This window comes from Elgaria multicarinata, chromosome 4 (assembly GCF_023053635.1).
Source record: "Elgaria multicarinata webbii isolate HBS135686 ecotype San Diego chromosome 4, rElgMul1.1.pri, whole genome shotgun sequence".
NCBI lineage: Eukaryota > Metazoa > Chordata > Lepidosauria > Squamata > Anguidae > Elgaria > Elgaria multicarinata.
Window position 1 is genome coordinate 99,651,650 of NC_086174.1, and position 25,050 is coordinate 99,676,699.

A 25,050-nucleotide genomic window follows, 5' to 3' on the forward strand; every position below is an offset into this window, starting at 1 on the left:
TTTTTCTTTTTCTTTTTTTGTATATTAAGCTTTGCCCAACTTTTGATCTTTCTTTTAATGTTAGGCATGGGACTCTTCTGGGTAGGGCATAAATCTTAGAGTGTAACTCGCTTCCTTAGCAACTTATGCTGGCTTCTCTGTTATATATCAAACACTTCTTCTTTCTTCATGAGGGGGGGGAATATCCAGTTCACAACAGCATTCACTAGAGGGGATCAGTTTAATCATTCGCAGCCTCTCAGCTTCCCACATCTCCCTCACCGAATGCCGAATGCAGCTTCTTCCACCTTCTCTCCCCCCCTTCTCACCACGCCAATAAATCCAATCAACAACTTCCACCTTACAAAGCCAGCATTTCAATCTTTCCCATGTGAGATAAGAATGAAAGGTTATAACACAAATCAATGTCCAGCAAGCATAAATTCCTTCTTTTTAAACTGCGTCAGTGTTACTTTCGGTTTCGATAGTGTTGCCGTTTATACAGACATTGTATTAAATATCAATCATCTCACCTCCCTTCTTCAAATCTCTCAGCTTTTCCAGCTCCTGTGACTTTTATAATCATTTTCTGTCGTTTGCTCAAAGATTTATGCCCATTAGAAGAGAGATAATTGCTTTTTCCGGCAAACGCCGCTTAGAGCCTCAGAAGAAACCCGCCATTGCTCAGGCGGCCAGCTCCGCCCCCCCTGTTTCTGCAAGCTAACCCTCAAGAGAATTTCCCCTTTCTGGTCACTAGACAATGTGACCTTAGTGGGCGATTCCTTTCTGATGGGTGAGCAGACAAATTAAGGTGTTACCAAAACTCATCCACTCATTTCCTTCAAAAAAGAAAAAATATGTGCATTTCTTTAGGTGGCAGACTCCATATATAACACTCATTTATAGTTATAGGAGGGAGCAAAATGATGTAGCTACAATACATCATTTCCTATGGCCTCTCCAGCCTCCTTCCCTCCCCTCTGAGGCGTCGCTGCTAGATGGGCAAAATCACCTGTCTAGCAGAAATGCTGGTGGCTTGAGCGTGCAGGCAAAGATCCGCCTCTGCGGTCCTCCTGCCCTGCACTGGATAGTCAGTAGCCTCTGAACTTAGAGGCTGCTGACTATCCACATAAGATGGCACTCTAAAATTATTGCAATATTTGCAGTGAATTACTATTAAAACCTCAAAAAGAGAGTTTACTATTTATTTATTTATTTATTCAATTTATGAACTCCACCCCCATTGCAGAGCAGTCAAGGCGACTTACATAATAATAATAATAATAATAATAATAATAATAATAATAAGCAATACTGTAATACCAAGGATAAACCACAACAGAATTTAAAAGCAGCAACAAAAATCTAAAATAGTTTTTTTAAAAGCGAGATAAATATTAAACACACTAAAACATGGAAAAGTATGGTTTAAAAATGCACCTTTAAACGTATTATTAAAACCAAAGCAAGCAGCCGTTATTTTTTTAAAAAAGAAAGTGATGATGAACAAAGTGCAATGTCTTCCTTAGTTTTAGATATTTTACTTGAGTTGATTCGCACCATAAGTCTATATAAAAAGTTCCCATAGTTTCCCAGTGTTCTGCAACATTCAATGTCACACCAAAGAATGGAACACAGGCAGGGATATGCCAAAAGTGGGTGGGGTGCTCTGATGCGAATTCAGTTGTTGCTGGTTCCTATTGGAACAAAGCGGTTGTACTCTGCACATAACTGAGGAAGGGCTAAAGTTAGCACATTCCGCTTCTGTGGTGAAACAAAGACCCTATGTTAGTAACTTGCGAAATTGCCTTTAAAAATGAATGCAAGCTGGCCAGATCCAGTATAGATGTCATTTCTATACTTCCATCTTTTACATTCCTAACTCTCTCGTGTGAATCTAGGTGGAAGATAGATATTCCTCAGTTACTACTCTGGCTTGGTTTTTCATCAATATTTGTGCTTACAATGGAGGGATTACAAGCTGTATCTTTAGTTAGACAGATAATTCACAATATAGATAGGCAGAACTGGTTAGCACAAGTTAACTGTTTTTGATTGTTCATCAGCTGACATTTAATTCATCAGCACTCATTATTTATAGAATTTGACTGTCCCAAAGTATCCTGTGGCTTTTATATTAGCAAGGTTAAATGTGATGCAGTCTTGATTCCTAGAAGGCCAATATGGAGGAATCCCATTGCTTTAAGACTCTGCCCTTGTGATTCTGGGGATGCTAAAACATTGATACATACCATGTTTTACTGTAATTTTTATCAGGGCAACAGAGCAAAATGGATTCAGCCAATTTTGCCATCCTACCCCAGTAATTCAGATGTGGTAGTGCTTCTGTTATGTCCGGAGGGGCATAATGTGAACATTACCCAGAAGGTTGAAATATTTTTAAATGCAGTTTTAAAAATTAGAATGGAGTAGCTTGCAAATGCTGATCCTTTATTCTGCTCATTTAACATCAAGTGTATGCAATTACTGTCCCTATTCAGTGAAATATTTTTGTTTGCATGTGCATTTTCCTTTTATTTTTAAAGAAAGATAAACTGGCTATGAACTAAATTGAAATAAATTTTCTATGACACATGCAGAGTGCCAGATCTCATTCTTAACACAATAAAATCTTTGCAAGGGAAGTGGGCTAGGTCCATCTTGCCATTCACAGTTGCCAGAATGTTCTTATAATGTGCATTTTCTGTTGCTTTGAATGGGATTTTATCATTAGAAAGTCATCTTGGCAGAATACAGTATATAAACTTCCATCTGGAATATGCCTATCTTGGAATTACCTTCCGGATTATATTTTAAGGCCCCATCTTTGCAGCTGTATGATTCAAGCACCTAAAAATATTTAGTAGATGACAATGCCAGTACTTGACAGATTTTATTTTCTAGATCACTGCTCATATTAATGGATTGGCTTGCTTCTGAATTAGAAATAACAAAATTATTCTCAGAATCTGAAAGCCTCGTATTTGATTTGTGGTCAGGGTTATTTTTATTAAATTAAAAAATGCTAAATAAAACAAAATCTAACAGCACTTGAATGTCTTTGTTTGTTAGACTGGAATATTAGAAGAACAGTTACGAATGCATCTTCAGTGCTGCTTGACATTAAGCCATATTTGGGATGTGAACCTCTCCACTGTCACCATACTCTGGGAATATTACAGCAAGAATCTGGTTAGTAAATGTGCCTAGGAAGAGCTGGAGTTGTAATTGTTGTAAACCTGTCACCTTGAGGAAGATTTTCTTATAATCCAGTCCACTCTGTTTAGCAGCGGAATTGTCTATGGCCTTATTGGGGAAAAGAGCTCCTCAGATTTATTCATTCATTCAATTTATGTCACACCCCACCACAAAAGCTCTCAGCAGCTTTCAGATATTTACATTTAAAAGAAAAGAAAAGGGTGGAAACCTAGCCAAGATGTGGAATTTCTTGCTAGGAGAGAGAGAGAGAGAGATACAACTTCACAGCAGGCAATCCCTAACTGACCAGTGATTGAGCCTAGAGTGTCCTTCCCCTCTGTAGCCAAAGGGCAACTGTATGGTCATTGCAAAAAAAAAAATTCTGGACCAAAGGGGGAAACAGGATCACAGCAATTGTGGCTGTCAGATCTTTCCTTAGCAAGTGTTCCTGCTGACTGCCCCTCCTCAAGCATAAATGATGGTCTCTGAACCCTTCTTCCTCAGGATCTTGACTGCAAAACCATTACCGGGTGGTAACAGGAATTGGCTATGGGAAATAGATTACAAAGCCATTACTAGTCAACAAAAATCTGAATTTTCACATTTTCTAATGATGGTGGAAAAAATATGGAAGATTAACTTCAGTTGCCATTTATGACTGCATTTGATTAAATATGTTGTATTTTTTTCAGAACAGTCCCTTTACTATTCCTTGGTTTGGTCTCAAAGATCTTGCAAGTATTAGTAAGACACCCTTATCTATGTATGAGTTGGTAAAGAACTGTTGCAGTGATATACATAATCCTGACATGTATACGTCCAGTAATAGTTACCAAATTTTTCTTCGCATTTTGGCACAAATAATGAAGAAGGCCATGAAGACCAGTGGTATTCATCCATGGAAACAGATCAAAGGAAGGTACAGTGGCTTTAGCAGTTTTCCATATATCATTCTGCACCTTCTATGACTGACTCACTTTGCTTTATCTAAGAAGCATGCATCAGTATAGTCTATATTCACATCTTCTGAAATAATCCCAAAGTGTGTGTGGGCAGGTGGGTGACTAGTTCTTATTCCCCCCCTCCATGTGTAATCGCAGATCTGGTAATTGGTTGAGGTGTTTAATGGTTCTAAACTTTTTGGTTTTGAATGCCAATTCATATAAATAATTGTGTTTTGTGAAGTAGAGTATGGGTAGGATCCACAGTCATCCTTCTGTGGACAGAAGGGCTCCTTCCAATGCAACGGAGCATTTCCACTGATGGAACAAGGGAGGAAGTGACCTTGATTGTTTCCCTCTGGAACAGAAAGGGGCAAAGGGTTGAAAAACCCTTTATCTCATGTTAGGGCCTGATCTGGATTGAGTCACCTGTGCTTACTCTAGAATTTTTTAAGAAGTAATGTGTAGTTCAGGCCAAAGATCATCAGAGGAAAGGTGAAAGCCAAATAAGCTTTAAGAAAAATGGTTTGTGGTGTTTTTTTGTTTTGTTTTGTATGATGCAGAATTTACTCCAAATTCCACCAGAAAAGAATGCGAGAACTGACAGAGGTGGGGCTGCAAAATTGTTTATATCTTTTCCTCGTGCTGGCAGCTATAGCAGAGACGGAGGATGTTACCAGCCGCATGATGGAACTTCTGCATTTCCTCAGTCCGGTTTCCACCAGCATTTCTCAGAGAGCTCTGATCTGGAAAGGCTACTTTGCTTTCGTCTTAACCTATGTTGAAAAGAACATGGACATGGGTGTGCTAGCCGAGCATCTCTCCAATGCCTTCCACGAAAAAGCAAAAGAATTCTTAGTGGCAAGAAATGACCTCTTGCAGAAACAAAACCTTTGGATGCTGCTTTCCACTTACGTGGATGGTGTCCAAGAAGTTTTTGAGACCAGCTGCTACTTGAACCTTTCCGAGGAAAAGCTCTTGAGTGACGGCTTTAGTATGCTGCTGCCAGGTTGCCGTGGAGCTGAACTTGCAACAGTGTTAACCTTCTTGCAGGATGTTCTGTTCAGGCTAAGGTGAGGATTTGTTTACAAATGGTTTTTGTGGTTCTTTTTTTTCTGCTTTAAACATAATTTTATTATACGGTAAAATATATGCAGTTTATTATTTATTTACTTAATTTTCATTTATTTATTTTAAAAATGCATTTTATGCAATTTTTAAAATAAAAAGGTGTAAAACAGGGGCAGTGAGAGTGTAAATCATAGATCTGCTAGATCTGTGTGTGGTTTGCAGTAGATCTCCAAGGGTTTCTGACTTTAGTTGATAGCAAGGGGATAAAATAAGGGTGTTGCACCTTCTTCAGTCCAAGAGCTGAATTCAGTTTTGAAGAAGCGCATGGATATTTTTACCTTAAAGCGCCTACTGCAAATTACTAAGGCTTAAGAGAGGCATTTCAGCCTTGTAGAATGGGGAAGAAATTGTGCAAAAACCAGGAAACCACCAAAAGTGGTTGCCACTTTTGCAGCTGTGGGGAAGAGGGGTGTGGTCATCTGGGAAACAATAGCTGGCTGGATTTGGCCCCTTGCCCTGAAGTTCAACACGCCTGGGATAAATCAACAGTAATAACACAACAAACCTCTGCTCAGCTTGTGTTAATTATCTGAGCCTCAGTGTTCATCTGTAAAATAGGAATACTAATTGGTTGCTTTAACCAGGTCTTTGTTCAGCTCTGCTGGCCAGTTTAGAGAGCTATTTTAGAATCCCTGATCTATGGTAAGTTACATGTAGATTTGTACATATCCTAGTGGATGGCTTCATGGGATAATTGATCATTATCCCATGGACTCATCCACTGTGGATAATTGACTCTGCCTTCTGAGCCTCCACTTTTGAGTCTGGTTCTGGTTGGTACACTTCAAGTGTTCTATTAAGAAACAAAATCGATCCTGCAAGCCTGAAGTCTGCCCGCTCCAGTATGCAAGTATGATTAAAATAATATCCAGTACAATATCTATACAATAACGAAATCACATCAACATAAAAATGAAGGCATTCAATACAGTAGAACAGACCAAAAAAAAACCCCGATTAAAATGCTTGAGCAAACAAAATGGTTTTGATCTGGTGCCGAAAAAATTGCAACATTCAGATTTAAAATGTGTATCCTGTCGTTTTGCATAAAAGCGTCTAAAGTGGCAAACGACAACAAAAATGCATAGCTGCGGATATGTTTAGCAGTCAGCATGCATTATTTAAATTAAAGATTTATATAAATTAGCATGTCCAAGATGTTAGATCCAGTTCAGTACAAATTTACCATATTTCTCCTAGAAGTCTGGCTAACATGGTTTAGCTTTGCCTCTGTCTGACACAATTTTTGTCAACCACAAACCCAAATGCAGCCCACCAGCCATGTTTGGTGGGCTTGTTAATTCCCCACCACCACCAGCCTTAGAGAGAAAAAGAACATTCCAAGCATCTGGCCACTGTATGGTGTGAGTAGGTTGAGCTCAGCTAGGTGGGTTTCATGTTTTTTAACAGAAAGGTGGGTGACATTTCCAAGGGCTGGTGGACACATGCAACTTAATCACCTGATGGCAGAAACAATAAGTGATCATCTGTATGTGTGATTGGTGATCAAATGCTGTCTCTCAAACAATGCTTTTTAGTGGATTTGGGTGCCATGTTTAACTGTGGATCATCAGAGGAATGATGTATATGGATGTGTATTGAAATGAGTGCTACAGCAGTCTCTGCTTATGATTCTTCCAGCTGTTGTCCACTTGCTTCATGCGCTGCCCACATTTGCCATACGTAGCAAATTAATAGAAGCTACAGGACATTTGAGCAGCATTTCCCTCTGCTGATTCCTTAGTAGTAAGAGGGCCGTGACACTCTGCTTCCAGGAGGTCCCACCCCTCAGCCAATTAGAAGCATCACCCAAGGGTGGAAAGCCTCGCAGCTCTGTCTGTTGTCCCGCTTAAGCAGCAGCAATCATTTAACTCCTCCATCACTGTACTTTGGAAGTAGGCTGGAGGACGGAAGTAATGCTGCTTTGCTCCTGAGCTTGCAGGCTTCCATGGATACTGGTGCAGCCTGGAAATGCCAAAGGCTGCTTTGAGCCTCGCTTCCTTCTAGAGCCCTCCTGAAACAGCCGAAGCCAGTTGCTATTTATTATTTATTTATAATATTTCTTTTTCACTTTTTTTAAATCCCTAAGTAGTTCACGTTAAAGTGTGTGTGTGAATGCATAGTACAACATAAGTTTGCTTCAGATCATATACTTAGTTGTATATTGAATATTTTATATCTTGTAACCTCACAGCCTTCTCTAAGTACATAGTTTGATTATTATTTTTTATTAAAAATGCATAAAATGGGAGAATGGAATAGAGATTAGTGATTAAATAGTCATCAGTTTTGCCTTGATTTATTGATACTATTTACAACCTCCACGTTGTCCTTTCTGCAACGATCATATTTCTGTCCACTAATTCACATTGGAGGCAGCTCTTCAATTTTAAGCCAAAAACTACTTTAGGAAGGTTGGAAGACATCTTCCCCTGTCATCCTGCCACGAACCCTAATGAGGCAGTTATTGATTGGTCACTGACGAAACCTGAGGATTTGTCGGGGGGGGGGAGGGGCAGTAGAAAATATGCATTATGAACAGTGGGAAGAAACTGACCTGCATCTTTACCGTAAGTACTTTGTTACTGTCTGAATAGTTTGACTTCTGCTGTCAGTAGCTTGTAAATCCAAGGACAACTGACTTTTTTTCAGGCTGTGTTTGAACAAAGATAAAGTGTTTGACAAAGTGTAGGTGATTTATTAGGAGGGTCCTTGTAAATTGGTTTAACTTGATTTTTAAAAAGTGAAAAGTACCAAGATGTAAGAGAACAGTTCCTGGGACTGTTAAAAAGTGTGACTTGCATGCTACCTTAGTTTCTTTGTTGGTCCTTTGTTTCTAAATGGTCTGTGTAATTCCAACACAGTTGCATTTAATTTTTTAAAAATAGTTCTTGATTTAAAGCTGTATTATTATTTTTAAAAAAGAAAAAAGTATTGTGCATATTAACAAAAGTGTTGAGTCACCTTACTAAATGTCATTGGACTTCATCCGGGCCAGTCATTCTGCAAACAGAAGGGCTCTTTCTGTTTTCGGAATCACTCTCCCCTTCCACAAGCAGAAGGGGCTAGTGATTTTTGCTGATTCGCTCTTAGCCCAGCGCCATCTCCCACAGTATTTCAAAGGGTCACCCAAACTCTTCGGAGTACATTTTGGAGGCATAGGGCTTGCAGGCGGAGAGGAAATTGCAAAAATCAGCTGTCCCCTCCTCCTGTCTATTGCAGCATCCTCTTTAAGCAGTTCTGCTCCATGGACCTCTGGATCCAACCAAACAAGCAGTAGCTATTCACCAATTATGTTTTTATTAGAGGAGTTACAGCAACCATAATATTAAACAGTATGATGGGGAAGGAGAATGATCCTCTTCAAGAGGTTACAAATATGCCTGTTTGTTTTTAAATGAACATCAGTACAATAATGAAAACATTTGGATTCCTTCTTGCTGCCACTTCAAACATTGTTTGAATGTTAGACAACTTGCTGATGTTGAGAAGTAACTTTTAACAAAATGAATGCTATTAATAACTTGAAAGGGCATGTCTGCACCATCCATTTATCCCAGGGTCAGCTCGAGGTCGTCTCTGTGTGTCCAAATGATGCACAGGGGATCATGGGGTCAGTCAGGGATGGCCACTCACTTTCCCCAGGATAAAATGGACTACTTTTATCCTGGTTTTTCCTACAGTCCTGGGACAACACCAAGGACTGTGGGTGGTGTGGTGCGGGCTCCTGGGTCCTCCCTCCTCCCTGTGAGTAGCAGGGCTCTTTAAACAGGCACAGAGATGCACAGGGTGACTCTGTGCCCATTGGGGGTGGGGGAAGCAATTTTGCCATCCTTGGGATGGCTGCTGGCGCTTTTCGGCGCTGAGGTATTTTTACTTACTTTTTCAGAGGATTGGGGCCATGCAATTGCGCAAACGGCTCCTTCTTCCAAAACAAAAAAACACACGCCATGCTGTAACCTCCCTCTTGGCTTTTGGGATGTCGTATTGACATTTGGATGCTGGGGGAGGATCCTGGAAGCCTGAAAACCCAAGTTCCTCCCCGCTCCCCATCCCAGAAGGCTCATAGGTGTAGATAAGCCCAAACTCAGCATGATGGTGTGACTACTGCATGAATGCAATTTTTGATATTTGGGGAAAAGGTTCTAGACTAATCCTACAATGTTGTTGTGTCCTTGGCTGCATTTGTGCAAATGAATGTTGTTGTTGTTGTTTTAACAATTAAAGAATAATGATACAGTTTCTTCCAGAATTTGAGGGAAATGAAAGCATAGCTAGCAACATCATAGGGTGAAGAAACTGCAGCTTATTCTGTGTGTGGGTGTGCCAAGAATAGGGTTATAGAGCAATGACTTTGGCCAGATTAATAACATGCATTCTTGGCTGCCTCTCTGATTTGGCAAAGGAGGAAATGTCTCACTATAGCAATCCTTCCTGTTTTAAGATCCAGATGGGAATAAGATATCAGCCCTTGCATAAATGTAATATTTCTGCCAACTGTACTGGGTGTAATAGTTCTAGGACTGTCAGAATTTGCAGGTAGGTAGGAAGTGAGATCACTGATTAAAGAGAGAAGCAGCTCCCTGTAGGCAGTTAGTTAATAATAACTTCATATGCCACTTTTCTGCTAACCCAAGATGATGGCTCACAGGAGCATTCCTTTATTGCTGATTAAGTAGCATTATGAAAATACTGACTTGGCTGTGTTAACTAAATGCCTTGGTATTTAAAGCTTAGAATGTCAAATAGTTGTAGCAATCCCCTTTAACACATCACATAGAGTTTCCGGAATCACATTTTATTTGAGATGATTGTAGAAATGGCTCTTTTTTCCATTTTGCAGACTGAGGTGTAGCCAAAAGCTGTGGTTTAATTATAGCCTTTCATGCTGCTGTGGATAAGGTACTGTCAGCCTTTCCATTATAACCCCTTTTATTTTCTAGGATTTCTAATGTAGCCATGAAAATTTGCTCTTGGGTTAAAACATGGCTCACATGGTCTAATAAGTGTTCACTTTCTTCACATGCAACCATTTCAAAGCTTTCCTTTCCCTTTTATATAGACTTTATTTTATTTTTAAATGAGAGGGTAGAAGAATTGGGTACTTTTCAGTTTTTCTGTACTGTTATTTCCTCTTGTTTTCTGTTCTTGAATTCCTAAAACGAGCTAGAGTGGTAATGTCCAAAGTATATGTGCTGGAAGATCATCACTAGTATGCTAAAAGTAATAAATAAGAACTCCTGCAAGCCCAGGATCCCAAACTGGCCACTAATAGAGGAATTAATTGATCTGGTCTGATTTCAGTCATCCGCTACTGGGTGGCATTGGATCATTTGACTATTCTCAGTGTGGAGATGCAGCAGAGTTACTTGTCCTCTAAGGAAGAACTTCCCAAACAGTGACTTATTTAGATTCCCAAGAGTTACTGTTACTAAAGGTGTGGTTCTAACTCTTACACTCAGAAAGTTTTTAGTGGCTATGTGGGCAAAGTATCCACCGGTTTTGTGCCTCTGTTATGAGGAATTAGGGAAATAACGTATGAGAGGGAGCTCTCCTACAAATTACGATTGCTATTTTTCTTTTGCAAGATGTTGCAAGAATTGTAAATCAAAGACTGGTAGCCTAACGAAAGGTTATTTTTATTATAATTATTGTCATTAGAAATCAAGTTCTTAACACTTTAAATTCTTAATATTGTGCAAAAAGAGATGAGGAGGGCCATAGCTCAGTTGTAGAGGACATGCTTTATATAGCTAGGTTCGATCCCTGGCTGAAACTCTGAACATTTGCTACCAATCAAAATAGACAACACTGAACTAGATGGACCAATGATCTCGCTTGATATTAGGCAGATTCCTATGTTCCTATGAAGTGGTGGTCTCTGTTTGCTACAGTGAAACAAGCCAGATCGCTATAGTGCTGTAAAACCATTTATTAGAAAGAAATATGTCTGTCTAATCCAATGCATATTAAATATAATTCTTATTCTTCAAGGCAGTTACTCATAATACATTTTTGTGACACAAGTAGCACTTTTTAACCACTCACCTCTTTGGTTTTGGTTATATCTCCCCCCTCCCCCCCCCGGCAGCTCGGCTTACTTATACAGCTTGGGAAATTTTCAAATGGGAAAACTGGGAAGAGTGAAAGTGTTCTGTTGGAAGCTTTCCGTAATGAGTAGCAGGTGTAGTCCAGTGGATGGGCCATTGTTTTGAACTGCAGACACTGATGATAACTAAGCAAGCCATTGGCAGACCCTTGTGGTTCAATTGTGCCACCGATCTTCCCTTTAAATTCTATAGATCAGTTACATTGTTTAATCATATGAATGGAGAGAAATGGGCATTAGCAACATCTCAGTTATTTCTGTAGCTATGGTAAGAGAACTTTAGCAATTAAAAAAGGTACTATGGATAGTATCCAGTTGTATCCCAGTACTAGCATTAATGACATCGCAATAGCATAAGCTAGCACTTGCATAGTATAACTAGCACTTGCTAGAGATGTGAGGGAAACATATTGAACTTACAATATGGTGGCCAGTAGGCACATATACAAAAAATTGAAAGAGCTTGACAGGATAAAAATTAAGATGCATAGTGAGGATTTGAACATTATACATAATGTTTTAAATAAATGTGTTTTGTAATGTGGAGCACTAGCTGAATTTATTTTAGGTTTATGGGAGAAACTCTTGCAGAAAGGGGTAATGTCCACCTATATTCTGACTCATTGCGCATATCTGCAAATTGATTCTTAATTATTGTAGGAGTTTTAAAACATTCTAGTTTATATTCATGACACTTGCTTATTAGTCATCTTCTATAGGCTCTACATAAGCCACTTGTACCACTTGAACCTTCAGATAAAGCTGAATAGTAGGAGAAGGTGGTAGTCAAAGTCCTGATTCCCTTTCAGTTAGCTTTTGTATGTCAGAACTTCATGGGTACAATATAGTTGTAGGCTTCCGTAGTTGAAGCATATTGCAGACTGTAAAACGATCTTTAAGGTTTAGCTGAACCCTTTTATTTTTTTTGCCTCAGAGTACCATTCTAGCAAAAGTGGTTGTCTCCTTAATAAAGATTCTTTGATAGCTAGACTGTAGCTAAATCAACAAATAAATGTGTATATTCATTATTGCTGTAGTGCACCCTGTAGTTCTTCGGGCTGAGTGTGGAATTCTTACTATAAATCTTTACTATGGAAATATATACTTGTTTTGAGGGTATTTTTCTGTTATACTTTGTCATCAAAAATGCCCTGTGGGAAGTCCTCTGAGCCCATCAGGAGACTCTCTTCTTCTTCCCTTCTTATATCATTGAACAGATAAGCTGATAAAGAGAACACAGAGAGGCGGTTTTTTTACTCCAGGGTTTCAATATTAGTCCTTGAGAAATATATTTTCCCTATATATTAATCTTTTTGAATACTATTGTCAAGGGGGAAATGTAACAGTTCTTAGAACTGAGTTGATCTTTGCCATAATCTAAGCCTTCCTTAAAATAAGGTTTCATTTTCTCCATCTCTAAAAAGATATTTGCAACATTATTTTTTGCAGTCATAGGTAGTTGCTTCTGATTTAGGTAGTTGTTGCGCCTGTGGTCCCTAGGTACGGTGGCCACTGAGCTCTTCTTTTACATGGTAGAAGTAAGAATATGAAAACTGAATGCTATTCTCATTCCTCTCCTATCTTCAACCAGATTTTTCAAGAATATATCTTTTGCTATTGTGCTCACAAATGACAAAGGTAGCATGATAAATTTATGGAAGAGAACTTTAGGACAAAATCCAGTGTCTGCTCACACAATGGGACTTTACCCTTACCCCTCATGCCCCCCATAACCTGCTCCGGAGAGGTTGCTGGGGAAGGAGGAATCATACCTTTCCGTTCTACTGATGGAAGCTGTTCTGTCTCTGGGAGAACCTAATTGGGTACAACCCTAAGCTTTTTAGGTGTGTTCCATCCATTGATCATACAGTGTGGTGGTATATTGGCATTGCAGAGATGGATATGCTGGTAACGAGACTGAGCTCATGTTTTAATTTTCGAAACCCAAATGTATTAGCTGCTATTTAACATAAGAATGGATAGGTTACAAGGATCATTTAGGCAGCTCAACTAAGTCCTACTTACAGTAGATCCATTGAAATGAATAGAACTTAAGCTAATAATGGCCAACCTTAAGTCTCATTTATTTCAATGCATCTACTCTATGTAGGACTTACGTTGGATTTTATTCCATGTGGAAAACAAATAGCAGCAGTAGGCCTTACTAAGATTACCAATGATCTTCTTATTGCCAAGTCTAAAGGCCTTTATTCCGTTCTTATTCTCCTTGATCTAACTGCAGCCTTTGACACGGTTGATCACGATCTTCTTTTACATTCCCTTCATGACCTCGGATTTTGTGGCTCTGTCTATAACTGGTTTGCCTCCTATCTAGCGGGTCGCTCTTTCAGCGTGTTGGCTAATGGCAGCTCGTCTTCTTCTTTTCCCCTTTCAGTAGGGGTTCCGCAAGGCTCGGCACTTGGCCCGCTGTTGTTTTCTTTATACATGTTGCCCTTGGGTAATCTTATTCAATCTCATGGCCTCCAATATCATCTGTATGCCAATGATACACAATTCTATCTTTCATCTCCAGATCTTTCTCCTGATGTTCACGATCGTATCTCGGCATGTCTTTCAGATATCTCAGCTTGGTTGCTTCATCGTCGTTTGAAACTTAATATGGCAAAGACTGAATTGCTTGTTTTTCCTCCTAAACCTTCTCCTCATCTCTCATTCTCTCTTACTGTCAATGATGTTACACTTACTCCAGTCAAGGAACTCGTAGTCTTGGCTTTATATTTGATTCCTCGCTCTCCTTTATTCCTCATATTGAGGTAGTAGCTAAATCCTGTCGTTTTTTCCAGTATAATATTGCCAGGATTCGATCATTTTTGTCTTTCTCTTCTGCCAAGACTCTTATTCATGCATTGGTTATTTCTCGGTTGGACTACTGCAACCTTCTTCTCACTGGCCTTCCTTCTTCTCACATCAGTCCCTTGGTTTCTGTTCACCACTCTGCTGCTAAGATCATCTTCTTGGCTCGCCGCTCTGACCATGTTACTCCACTTCTGAAATCTCTTCATTGGCTTCCAATTCACTTCAGAATCCAATATAAACTTCTGTTGACCTACAAAGCTTTTCACTATCTAGCTCCTTCCTATCTTTCCTCTCTCATCTCACACTATTGCCCCGCTCATGCTCTTCGCTCCTCTGATGCCATGTTTCTCACCTGCCCAAGGGTCTCTACTTCCCTTGCTCGGCTTCGTCCATTTTCTTCAGCTGCCCCTTACGCCTGGAACGCTCTTCCAGAACATTTGAGAACTACAAGTTCAATCGCAGCTTTTAAAGCTCAGCTAAAAACTTTTCTTTTTCCTAAAGCTTTTAAAACTTGATTTTGCTCTGACTTTTATACTGCCTATTTGGTGCATTCTCTTCCCCTCCTTATTGTTTTATTATGATTTTATTAGAATGTAAGCCTATGCGGCAGGGTCTTGCTATTTATTGTTTTACTTTGTACAGCACCATGTACATTGATGGTGCTATATAAATAAATAATAATAATAATAATATACACCAGTTGCTGGGGAATATGGCCTAGGTCATTGGTTCCATTGTCATACTGCTCTTACAGTGGGGCTTTCCTGATTCACCCTCCCCCAAAACAATCTCCTGCACCCTCCCAGAACTAATCTTCAGGGTAGAGGAACCTTCTGGAACATTGTGTGATGGAGCATGTGGGACTGTGTATGATGGAGCGGGGCAGGGAAATTCGAGAATTCAAAAAGGCTACCTTGTGCAAGCGGGAATGCCTTTCCACTCATACAAAGTATCTCCGGATCCAAACCACTTGCATTATGGCATTTGCTACCACAAGACATAGTGATGGCCACCAATTTTGGATGGCTTTAAAAGTGGGGGGAGACTAGGAGGAGGGCTTTTTCCGCTGTGGCACCCCGGCTGTGGAATGAGCTCCCCAGAGAGGTCTGCCTGGTGCCTACACTGTACTTTTTTTGTCGCCAACTAAATACCTTTTTATTCTCTCAGCATTTTAACACTTAATTTTAACTTAAATTTAAATTTTACTGTTCTAACTCTGTATTTTAATCTTATATCAATTTTGCTGCATGGTTTTATCCTGGTTGTGCTTTTTATACTGTATTTTGTATTTGTGCTTTTAACTTGTTGGTGGTTTTATTATGGTTTTAATTTTTGTGAACCACCCAGAAAGCTTCAGCTATTGGGAGGTATAAAAATGTAATAAATAAATAAAAATAAATAAATAAATAAATGGCTACTAGTCCTGATGCCTCCAGTAATCAGAGGCTGTAAGCCTGTGTACACCAGTTGCTGAGGAACATGGGCGGGAGGGTGCGTTTGCACTTGTGTCCTGCTTGTAAGTCTCCCTTTGACAGCTGTTTGGCCACTGTGCGAATGGAATGCTGGACTAGATGGACCCTTAGTCTGATCCAGCATGGCTCTTCTTATGTTCTTATTATTTCCTTCATTATTGAGCAAAGGAAATGAAGGTGATTTAAATAACATTATTTTGTTTCTGATTTAATCTAATCTTAATACTCAAGGCAATTTTCAACTTGAGCAAGAGAGCTCCCAAGAATGCACAGTTAAAGAGGTATATATCAGTGGGACTAAAATCCCAACGCACCTCCACCTCTCATTCTTTGACTATATTGCATCATAGAGACAAAGAAAGGGAACATCATGATTATTTTCAAAATAGCCTGAAACAGCTGCTGGGGCACTTCTTCTAGGACCTCTCTTCTTTAAGCTGCATTGCCCGATACAGTTTGCTGAAAGATAAGGAAGTTGCTTCTCTCAAATACAGTCTCTCTGAAAATGTATTGCTTTTTCCAGGCTTACTACAATTTCAAAAGTTCTTGAACTTCTTTTCTTGTCTGCTGTAACCATTTTATCTAGCAAACCTGCTCTGATACTTGTTCTGTAACCTACCTGTCAGCTATACATGATTTACTGTTGTGAAAAAGTAAATCCACCAAATATGCTTTAAGGGGGGAAAATGTACAAAACCATTTCAAAGTATACCGAACACCTGCTGCTCATGGCTCATAGTTGTTTAGAAAAATATGTGATCCCTGAAGAACATCAATGTACATTTATTTTCTGGTTGAAGCACTCCACTTTTAAAACTACAGGTTTTTTTTCCCTTGAATGAACTTTCTTCTTTTCCATATTTCTTTCTTTGCAGGTGGTGTGGACAAAAAAAAGCTATTTATCCAGAATTGCAAGACTCCCCCCCCCATTCTAAAACAGCTATTTATCCCGATCTGCAAGATTTTTTCCTTCCTATTGACAAAGAGGGGGGAAAAGGGTAGTGACAGTTATACAAAAATAAATCTAATTGTCATTGAGGTATCTTGATCTGGATTCTTTTTGTTTTGGAAGATATGTATATGTATGTATGTGTGTGTGTGTATATATATATATATAATATTTTATATATATATGTGTGTGTGTATATATAATATATACTATATATATATATATATATATATATATATATAGTATATATATAATATATATAATCTATATCTTTGTCTTTAGGATAACTTGTCAGATTTAAGGCTTATTTAAAATGAAAGAAAGCCGAAGCAATTTTCTTTATTCCATTTCAGTCTCCTAAGGCCTATTTCCCCCTGGTGAGCTCATAGCAACAGGGGGGTTTAAGGGAATTCAGCTTTCTGCAAATTAATGTCTCGCATCATGAAAATTCAGGACTCTCCCCACCCTCCTATCTTGAAAAGTAATACAGTGAGTGCGAGTATTATTTCTTGCCAGCGGGTGGAAGATGAATGATTTTGTCACAGTTTTACTGCTTGATGAGCAGTGTCCTGAGGGTCAGGCTTAAGTCTGTGTCACTATGCTGCTCATTACTCTTGAGCTAAATAAGGGCTGATTGGATCTAAATTGCCTAGCACATGGGCCACAGATGAGCTCAGTGAGTAGGGGATGACCTGCTATTCAGGCTGGGAGTAACCCCGGTGTGCAAATGCTGCATTAGAACACCGTGGGAGAACGAGAGGCTACCGACTGCTGCCAGCAAAAGAAATCGAAATGTTAAAAAAAAAAAAACCCTCTTTGATGCCGCAGTGTTAGAATTTGAAATGTAGGAAGTGACAGGTTGATGGTACTTATCAGCTTTGGCTGGATTAGAGAACAGTGTCATCTTGCTTATATAATGACAGAAGAATGAAGCAAGTTCCTAACTACTCCGCGTTGTCTGGCGGTGGCTGCCGTCAGAGTTGATGCTGCCTCCTACTGGTAGCTTTATCTGTAGAAATTCTTCTTTCGCTTAATTCTGTCCCTTTTGGGAGTGTATGTGCCGCTTCTGAAACTGTCATTCCAGAGGATTCACTTGAATGGAATTAGGCTGAAGTCAGTGTTTTTAGGATCTTGGACACTGGAAGAACGTCAGCTACTCTCATGTGTCTTCACCCCACCTCCACTCTATTTTGAGTACTGATCTCTCCACCTTGTTAGTACCTTCTTGTGACTTGATCTGATCTTCATTTTTCTTATGCCAGTTGAGTTGGGCAATCCCTTTGGATGCATGGGCTTGCTTTGCAGCCACTCCTCAAATCCTGTCTGTTCTCTTGAAACTTTCCGTGGGTAAGTTTACTGTATAACAAACAAGAAGAGAATAAAAGGTATGAGCTATACGGAAAATTAGTTCACTAGATAAGATGATTCTCACCTTATCCCTCCCCTACCCCGCAACCCCGGTGGGATAGATCTGCATTGCAGGCAAGGAGAGATCGCTTATTCAGAGAAATGTGGGATCTCCCAGTGCAGATGTTGTCTTTTTATGAGCAGTGAGGACATGGTGTGACCGTAGTTCAGATGACATGCTAAGTTATGGTGGTTAAGCATTTTGAGCAAAACAGGAGCTTAGCATCTCATGTGGACCATGAGTTAGCATGTTGTGTGAACCATTCCTAAACATGATGGCTACATAACCATGGTTTAAACACACTCACAAGCAATTTGCTGCAAAAGGGTTAGCAGCCCAATCATGGGTTAGTCTGTTCTGAACAGACCCAGTGTGTGAGCTGAAAACACATTCCCAGTTTCACTACCCATAGTGGAGAGAGAGGCAAGTACTGTTTGAAGGGGCTTATGGATAGGCATATTTTCATACCCTTATTTTTCCCATGTGAAAAAGGGCTTGTATATCTCCAGTCAAGGTTAATGAAGGCCAGATGGGCCAGAAGGATTTATTTATTTATTTATTTATTTATTACATTTTTATACCGCCCAATAGCTGAAGCTCTCTGGGCGGTTCACAAAAATTAAAACCATAATAAAACAACCAACAGGTTAAAAGCACAAATACAAAATACAGTATAAAAAGCACAACCAGGATAAAACAAGGATCAGGGATAACCATGGCTTAACGTAACTTGCTATAGGAAATGTCAGAGGTAACCACTGAGTTACAGACACCCCGATAGCACTCATTTGTGATATTAAATCACTTCCCACTCCCCCAAATGCCTTTATTCATTAATTACTATTGCAGTTATCAATGTAATGCATGGGTAAGGAATTTATTTTTCCCTTCTGTTGTTTTAGACTACAACTCCCATAATCCCTGACCACTGACCATGCTGCTTGGGGCCTATGAGAGCTGTAGTAAAATAAATCTGGAGAGGGCCGTATTGCGTACCCTGATCTACTGGATTCGCACTGCAGCTTTCTGTTAAGCTGGGATATTAGCCTTGGAAGGTCATGCAAAAATTAGAACCATGTTTCAAACATCCCCTCTGCATAGTAACATCCTTTGTATATGTATACATTGAACAGGTGACATTTATGGAAAAATAAGTGCTTTCGACACCTAAATTTTTATACCTAGTGGGTTTTAGCACTCTTGTAAGGAAAAAACCCCAATAGGGCTGTGCGTAGTCTTGATTTTGTGCCAGGCGGTGGTTATGATGCATGTAGTAAAGCAGGGGTGCAGAATCTCAGGCCTGTGGGCCAAATCGGGCTCTCCAGGTGTCCCCAGATGGCCACGCTCTTTTGTTCTGGCCACACCCCATTTCTCTGCTGATAATTTGGTTTCCTGGCTAGTGTGTGGTTCTCCCCTCCCCCATTCTAAAAGGTTGTAATGCTTCTTTCAAGGCATAGTTACTTAAAAGCTTTAAGCTAAAACATGTGTTAATTTTGGGATTTTGGCCCCACCTCATTTGGCTTTTAGCCTCCACCTACCACTGGAACGCGGCTCCTGAGAGCTTTTCCAAAACTGAATCAGCTGTCAAGCTGAAGGCGTTTCAACATCTCTGTAGTAAAGGAAACTGTCTTTCAAGACATCAGTGTAGATTTGTGTCCTAGTACTTATGCTAGCAATTTTGCTTGACTGTTGTCAGGTGGAGTATGGAATACCTACCTCCCAGACCGTGTTCTGTTGTCAAGTATCTGTCCAAGGGTAGAATCTTGCTTTGCAGATGCCATGTTGAAGCTCCTTGGCTGGGTTCATTTCATTGGTAGTGGCTATAACATTTCAGAGCTGCTTGCCACAAGGAATGCTCCTGTTGTATGGCTCATTTACAAGTGGTAAATGCCATATTGTGTGCCAGGGCCCGCCATTACCATGAATGTTCAGTGTGCACATGACAGCAGTAATCCCATGTTGTGAGTAGATCAATCGTGTGCAGCCAGAAATACACAGAACATTTCCAGTGGCTTCAAATTGGCCCCAAGGGAATCAGGTTTCTTAACAAAGTGATCCAAATGTAATTCTATGACTCCTAAATAAAGATTTATTTGTATGTTCAATAAGAATATTTCTGTGCCAGTTTTTGGCCAAAAGCATTTTACAAGCCATATAAATTAAAGTCCAATGAAAATACAATTAAAAACTCAAATCAATAAAAACACAGTCAACCAGCAGGAGGAGAGAAAAATAAGCTCAACTTTTATGCCACATGGCATAAAAGATCAAAAAAGAGGGATGTAACCATGCCTCTTAAGAGAGGAGTTCCACAGCAACTGTGGAAAGGTCCTGTTCTTCTTCGTGGTCTCTGTGCATCACACTATGGGCTCTGTGCTTGCGCCGAGCCTGTGCCTCGGAAAGGTTTGTAGCTGAGAAAAAGCGTTATTTAGGCGGGAACCCCTCCCCCACCATCCACTGCGCATGCGTAGCGTGTTCCCGCCTTACCCTCAGTTCCTTTGCGACCGCCTTACCTAGCGCCTCGTCGAAAGGTTCCTCCTCGATTTTTTGCAGTAGCTGAGTTTTTTCCTTCCAATCTTACTCCTTTTTCCTACTCCAATCTTCTTCTATATTCTCACGCCTTTTTTCTCCTAAAAAAAAAAAAAAAAAAAAAAAAAAAGTTAGTTAGTTATTCATTCTCTTTCTATCCCTCTACTAAATCCTACTTTGTATGGCCCTTAAGGCCCCTTTTCGTAAATGCGTCCGCTGTAGCAGTAAGCTACCTGCAGCAGACGGACATTCTCTTTGTCTCCTTTGTCTCGGAGAGACACACATCGTAGAAACCTGCCATCATTGTCAGGCTTTCTCCAAACAAACCAGACGCCATCGCTCAGACCGCTTAAAAGCGCAACTTTGGAAGCAAACCCTCCAACCCGTAAAAATGGCGTCCCCTACAACTTCGATACCTAAAGCTTCGACATCGACCACCACGTCGATACCGACAACAGTTCCACCGTCAGCATCGACCTCGCGATCTCTTACTGTATCTACAGCAAAGAAAATTTCCAAAAAGGCGAAGAAAGCCAAATCTCCTCCAGAACCTCGTCCAAAGAAACAAAAGAAAGCATCACAACCTCAATTACCAGCAGTAACAGAGAGTTCAAACCTGGCTAAACGCCCGACCATTGAACTTCTCTCTTCCACGTCCGACGGCGAGATGAGGGAACCTCTGTCTACAGCAGAACCCCTCCCGCCATCTCCCGCCCCTCAACACGATAAGCAAGGCGAGGCAATACCTCCCTCCTTTACGTCGGCACATCGTGGACACCAACGCTCTCCAACTCGACAACTGTCGAACAGAGAAGCACCACATTCAGACAATCTCGTACCCATACAACGAGACCAAGACTTATACTATCGTGATCGATACTCTCCTAGATCGACTTCACGCCAACGCTCCCCACCTCACTATAGGGAGCATTACAGCCGGTACTACCATGTACCACATCGCAGTCGGTCTAGATCCCCTCATGATTGGGATAGATATTCTGACTACTATTATGCACACAAAGACTACTCTCCCCACTATAGGAGAGAAAGATACCATGACCCATATCCGGATACACATCACCGGCAACATTACGTTCAGGAGGTTGGACAAGATACACAACTACCTCCAGTTCCACCACGCTCAACTTCGCTCATGGTTTCCTCCCAACGGCTTCCTCAGCTTCCGGCAGCTACGACACCAAGACCTATACTTCAACCTTCCATTGAAGATTATGACTCAGACGCATCTTCCGCACCCACTTCTCCCCCGTCGATGCCGTCCCCAGACGACGCAGTCGGAACTAAAGACCACCCATCTCCATCGGAGGAAATGGGGTCTTTTGCGGAACAAATTCTCCACATGGCTACAGCATTGGGAGTCGATGCTCAACAGCAACAGGAACAGATCCAGGACCCCTTTTTCGATGTGATATACCCGGAATCGGCAACCCCAGTGGAGATTCCTTTTTCACCCATCTTACTTCAAACAATAAAACAAACATGGACGTCACCCTCAACGATGGCACCGACTTCACGTAAGTTAGAATCTATGTACAAAGTTCAAACTAAAGATGTAGAATTCTTATTCTCACATCCAAAGCCAAACTCAATTATCGTGGAATCCTCCCACTCTAAGTCCCAGAAGACACATACTGCCCCAATAGATAAAGAGGGGAGACGCTTAGACTTTATGGGACGCCGCGCCTACTCAGCCGCAGCTCTTGGTCTTAGAGTTACCAATTATCAAGCATTAATGTCCCGTTACCAACTGTTTCTGTGGGATAAAATCGGGTCGCTTTGCGATTATCTACCCGAGGACCAGCGAGAACTTGCCCGCGCGTTCCAGGCTCAAGCCTCTCGACTGTCTAAACTCCAGACTAATTCTACCCGCCACCAAGCAGACTGCTATTCTAAACTGATGACTGGATCAATAGCTTTGCGCCGCCATGCCTGGCTTCGCTCAGCTACCCTTACTCCAGAGACTCGCTCTCGCATCGAAGACCTTCCGTTCGATGCCGAGGGACTCTTCAATTCTAAAACAGATGAACAACTCGACACCGTCCAAAAAGCACGGAATACGGCAAAAAGAATGGGCTTAACCCCTTCTCAACAACAACACCAGCCCCATAGACCAAGGCGCTGGCTTCGCCCGCAACAACAGTACAATCAAAGACCTACCTTTGATAGGACGCCAAAATATCAACCCTCTCAACAGTTTCAAAGAAAACCAACCAACTCCTCATCGAAATTCCGTACTCAAAAGAAAACGGATACTTTTACCAAACGCCGTCTTTGACGCCATACCTCCTCAACCTCACATTTTCCAGGACCGCCTTGCCTCTTACTTCCACACATGGGAAAACATCACTTCCGATTCATGGGTCTTAAACATCATCCTTACAGGATATCGCATCGAATTCGACACCATACCACCACTCGGCGTCGTAAAACACACCACCCCATCGCAGACAATATTACAAGAAACCCTTACTCTACTACACAAGGGTGCAATCGAAAAAGTCCTCCAACATCTTTACAAAGGATTCTTCTCTCGGTACTTCACAGTACCCAAAAGGGATGGGGGCCTTCGACCCATATTGGACTTAAGAGGCATCAACAAATTCATCCGTCCCAAGAAATTCAAAATGATCACTCTCCAATCCATCCTCCCACTCCTAAGAAGAAACGCCTGGTTTGCAGTCATAGACCTCAAAGACGCATATTTTCACATTGCCATCAACAAATCCTTCCGTCATTTTCTACGTTTCGCCATAGGAGACGACGTCTACCAATTCAGAGTCCTCCCGTTCGGCCTCTCGACAGCCCCGAGAGTCTTTACCAAATGCATGGCAGTAGTATGCGCACATCTCCGTTTACAAGGCATCGAGGTATACCCTTACCTCGACGATTGGTTGATCGTATCGGATTCAAAAAACGACCTCCACAACAACATATCATACACACTCACCCTCCTCAACAACCTGGGTCTCTGTGTCAACCAAGAAAAGTCGGTCTTGCAACCAACCCAATCAGTACAATTCATCGGAGCCCACCTCCATGCACCTACAGCCAAGGCATATCTCCCTCGGGACCGAGCACGCATTCTCACACACAAAGCACTTTCTGTGATGACTGCTCCACGCTCCTCTGCCCACTCCATCCAACAACTCTTAGGCCACATGGCCTCTACAGTAGCCGTAGTCGAATGGGCCAGATTCCATATGAGACCACTACAGTTGTGGTTCATCCTACATTTCAACAAAGACTGCAACGCAAGACGTTTTTACCTCACGCCACCTCCCGACATCGCTCACTCCTTACACTGGTGGACCATCATAACACACCTGCTGAAGGGCATCCCCTTCCAGCGACCACCACCGACGAGAGTTCTCACGACAGACGCCTCCACCATAGGCTGGGGAGCACACTGCGACACCCTCCAGATCCAAGGCCGCTGGTCCCTGCAAGATTCAATGAAACACATCAATTTTCTCGAACTTCAAGCTGTCAAAAAAGCACTATCAGCCTTCGAGAATTATCTTTCTCACCAACATGTGCAGATCCTCACAGACAACACTACTGTACTTTGGCACATCAACAAAGAAGGAGGCACTCGCTCACCCGACCTCGTCAATCTTACTCTCCGCCTACTCAAATGGACCATCCCTCGAGGCATTCGCCTCACCGCTCTCCATATTGCGGGATCAAACAACACCCTGGCAGACTCATTAAGCCGTCAGTTCCATCTCCATTACGAATGGAACCTCGCACGGCAAGTACTAGACACCCTCTTTCACACCTGGGGTCACCCATCCATCGACCTCTTTGCATCAGAAGAGAACAACGTATGTCCAGCATATTGCTCCAGAGCAGGAATAGGCAACAATTCTATGGGAGATGCCTTTCTCCACACTTGGCAAGGCACCCTCTTCTACATATTTCCACCATTCCCACTACTTCACAAGGTAGTCACGAAAATAATCCGGGACGATACAGACTGCATACTCATCGCTCCTCGATGGCCCAGACAAACTTGGTTCTCCCCCCTCCTCAAAGCAGCGAAGGGAGTATTCTACCCTCTACCTCTAACACCAGACCTGCTGTCGTGCAACCAAGGCCTCATTCACCACCCGGATATCCAAACTCTCCATCTAACAGCATGGAGAATCCATCCTCAGAGAACCATCCTTCATTAACACATCTCTCATCACAGATAAGAACCGTACTGTCTGCAGCCATAAAGCCATCAACCAGAAAGTCATACCAAAGAAAATGGGAATATTTTACACAATTCGCAGAACGCAACTCCTTTTTACCAAACACCTGCTCCATCAACCACATCCTAACATTCTTACATCACCTCTATGATAAAGGTCTCAAATACACTTCCATCAGAGTGTACCTTGCTGCCCTATCCGCCTTCAGAGGAGAGATTAACAACAAGACTCTTTTTTCCACATCTATAATCAAACGGTTCATGAAAGGATTGAAAAATCTCATTCCACCCATAAAACCAA

The 25,050-nt window shown here is 41.3% G+C and overlaps 1 protein-coding gene across 1 annotated transcript in view; it reads left to right on the top strand.

The window, feature by feature from the left end:
- The window catches only part of MMS22L (MMS22 like, DNA repair protein), a 106,849-nt gene that overhangs the window by 35,072 nt on the left and 46,727 nt on the right, over nucleotides 1-25,050 (top strand). Inside the window, exons 13-15 of the mRNA XM_063124862.1 lie at nucleotides 3,052-3,171; nucleotides 3,870-4,096; nucleotides 4,682-5,191. Of these exons, the coding sequence (XP_062980932.1) occupies nucleotides 3,052-3,171; nucleotides 3,870-4,096; nucleotides 4,682-5,191 (857 nt within the window). The remainder of the gene's footprint in view (nucleotides 1-3,051; nucleotides 3,172-3,869; nucleotides 4,097-4,681; nucleotides 5,192-25,050) is intronic.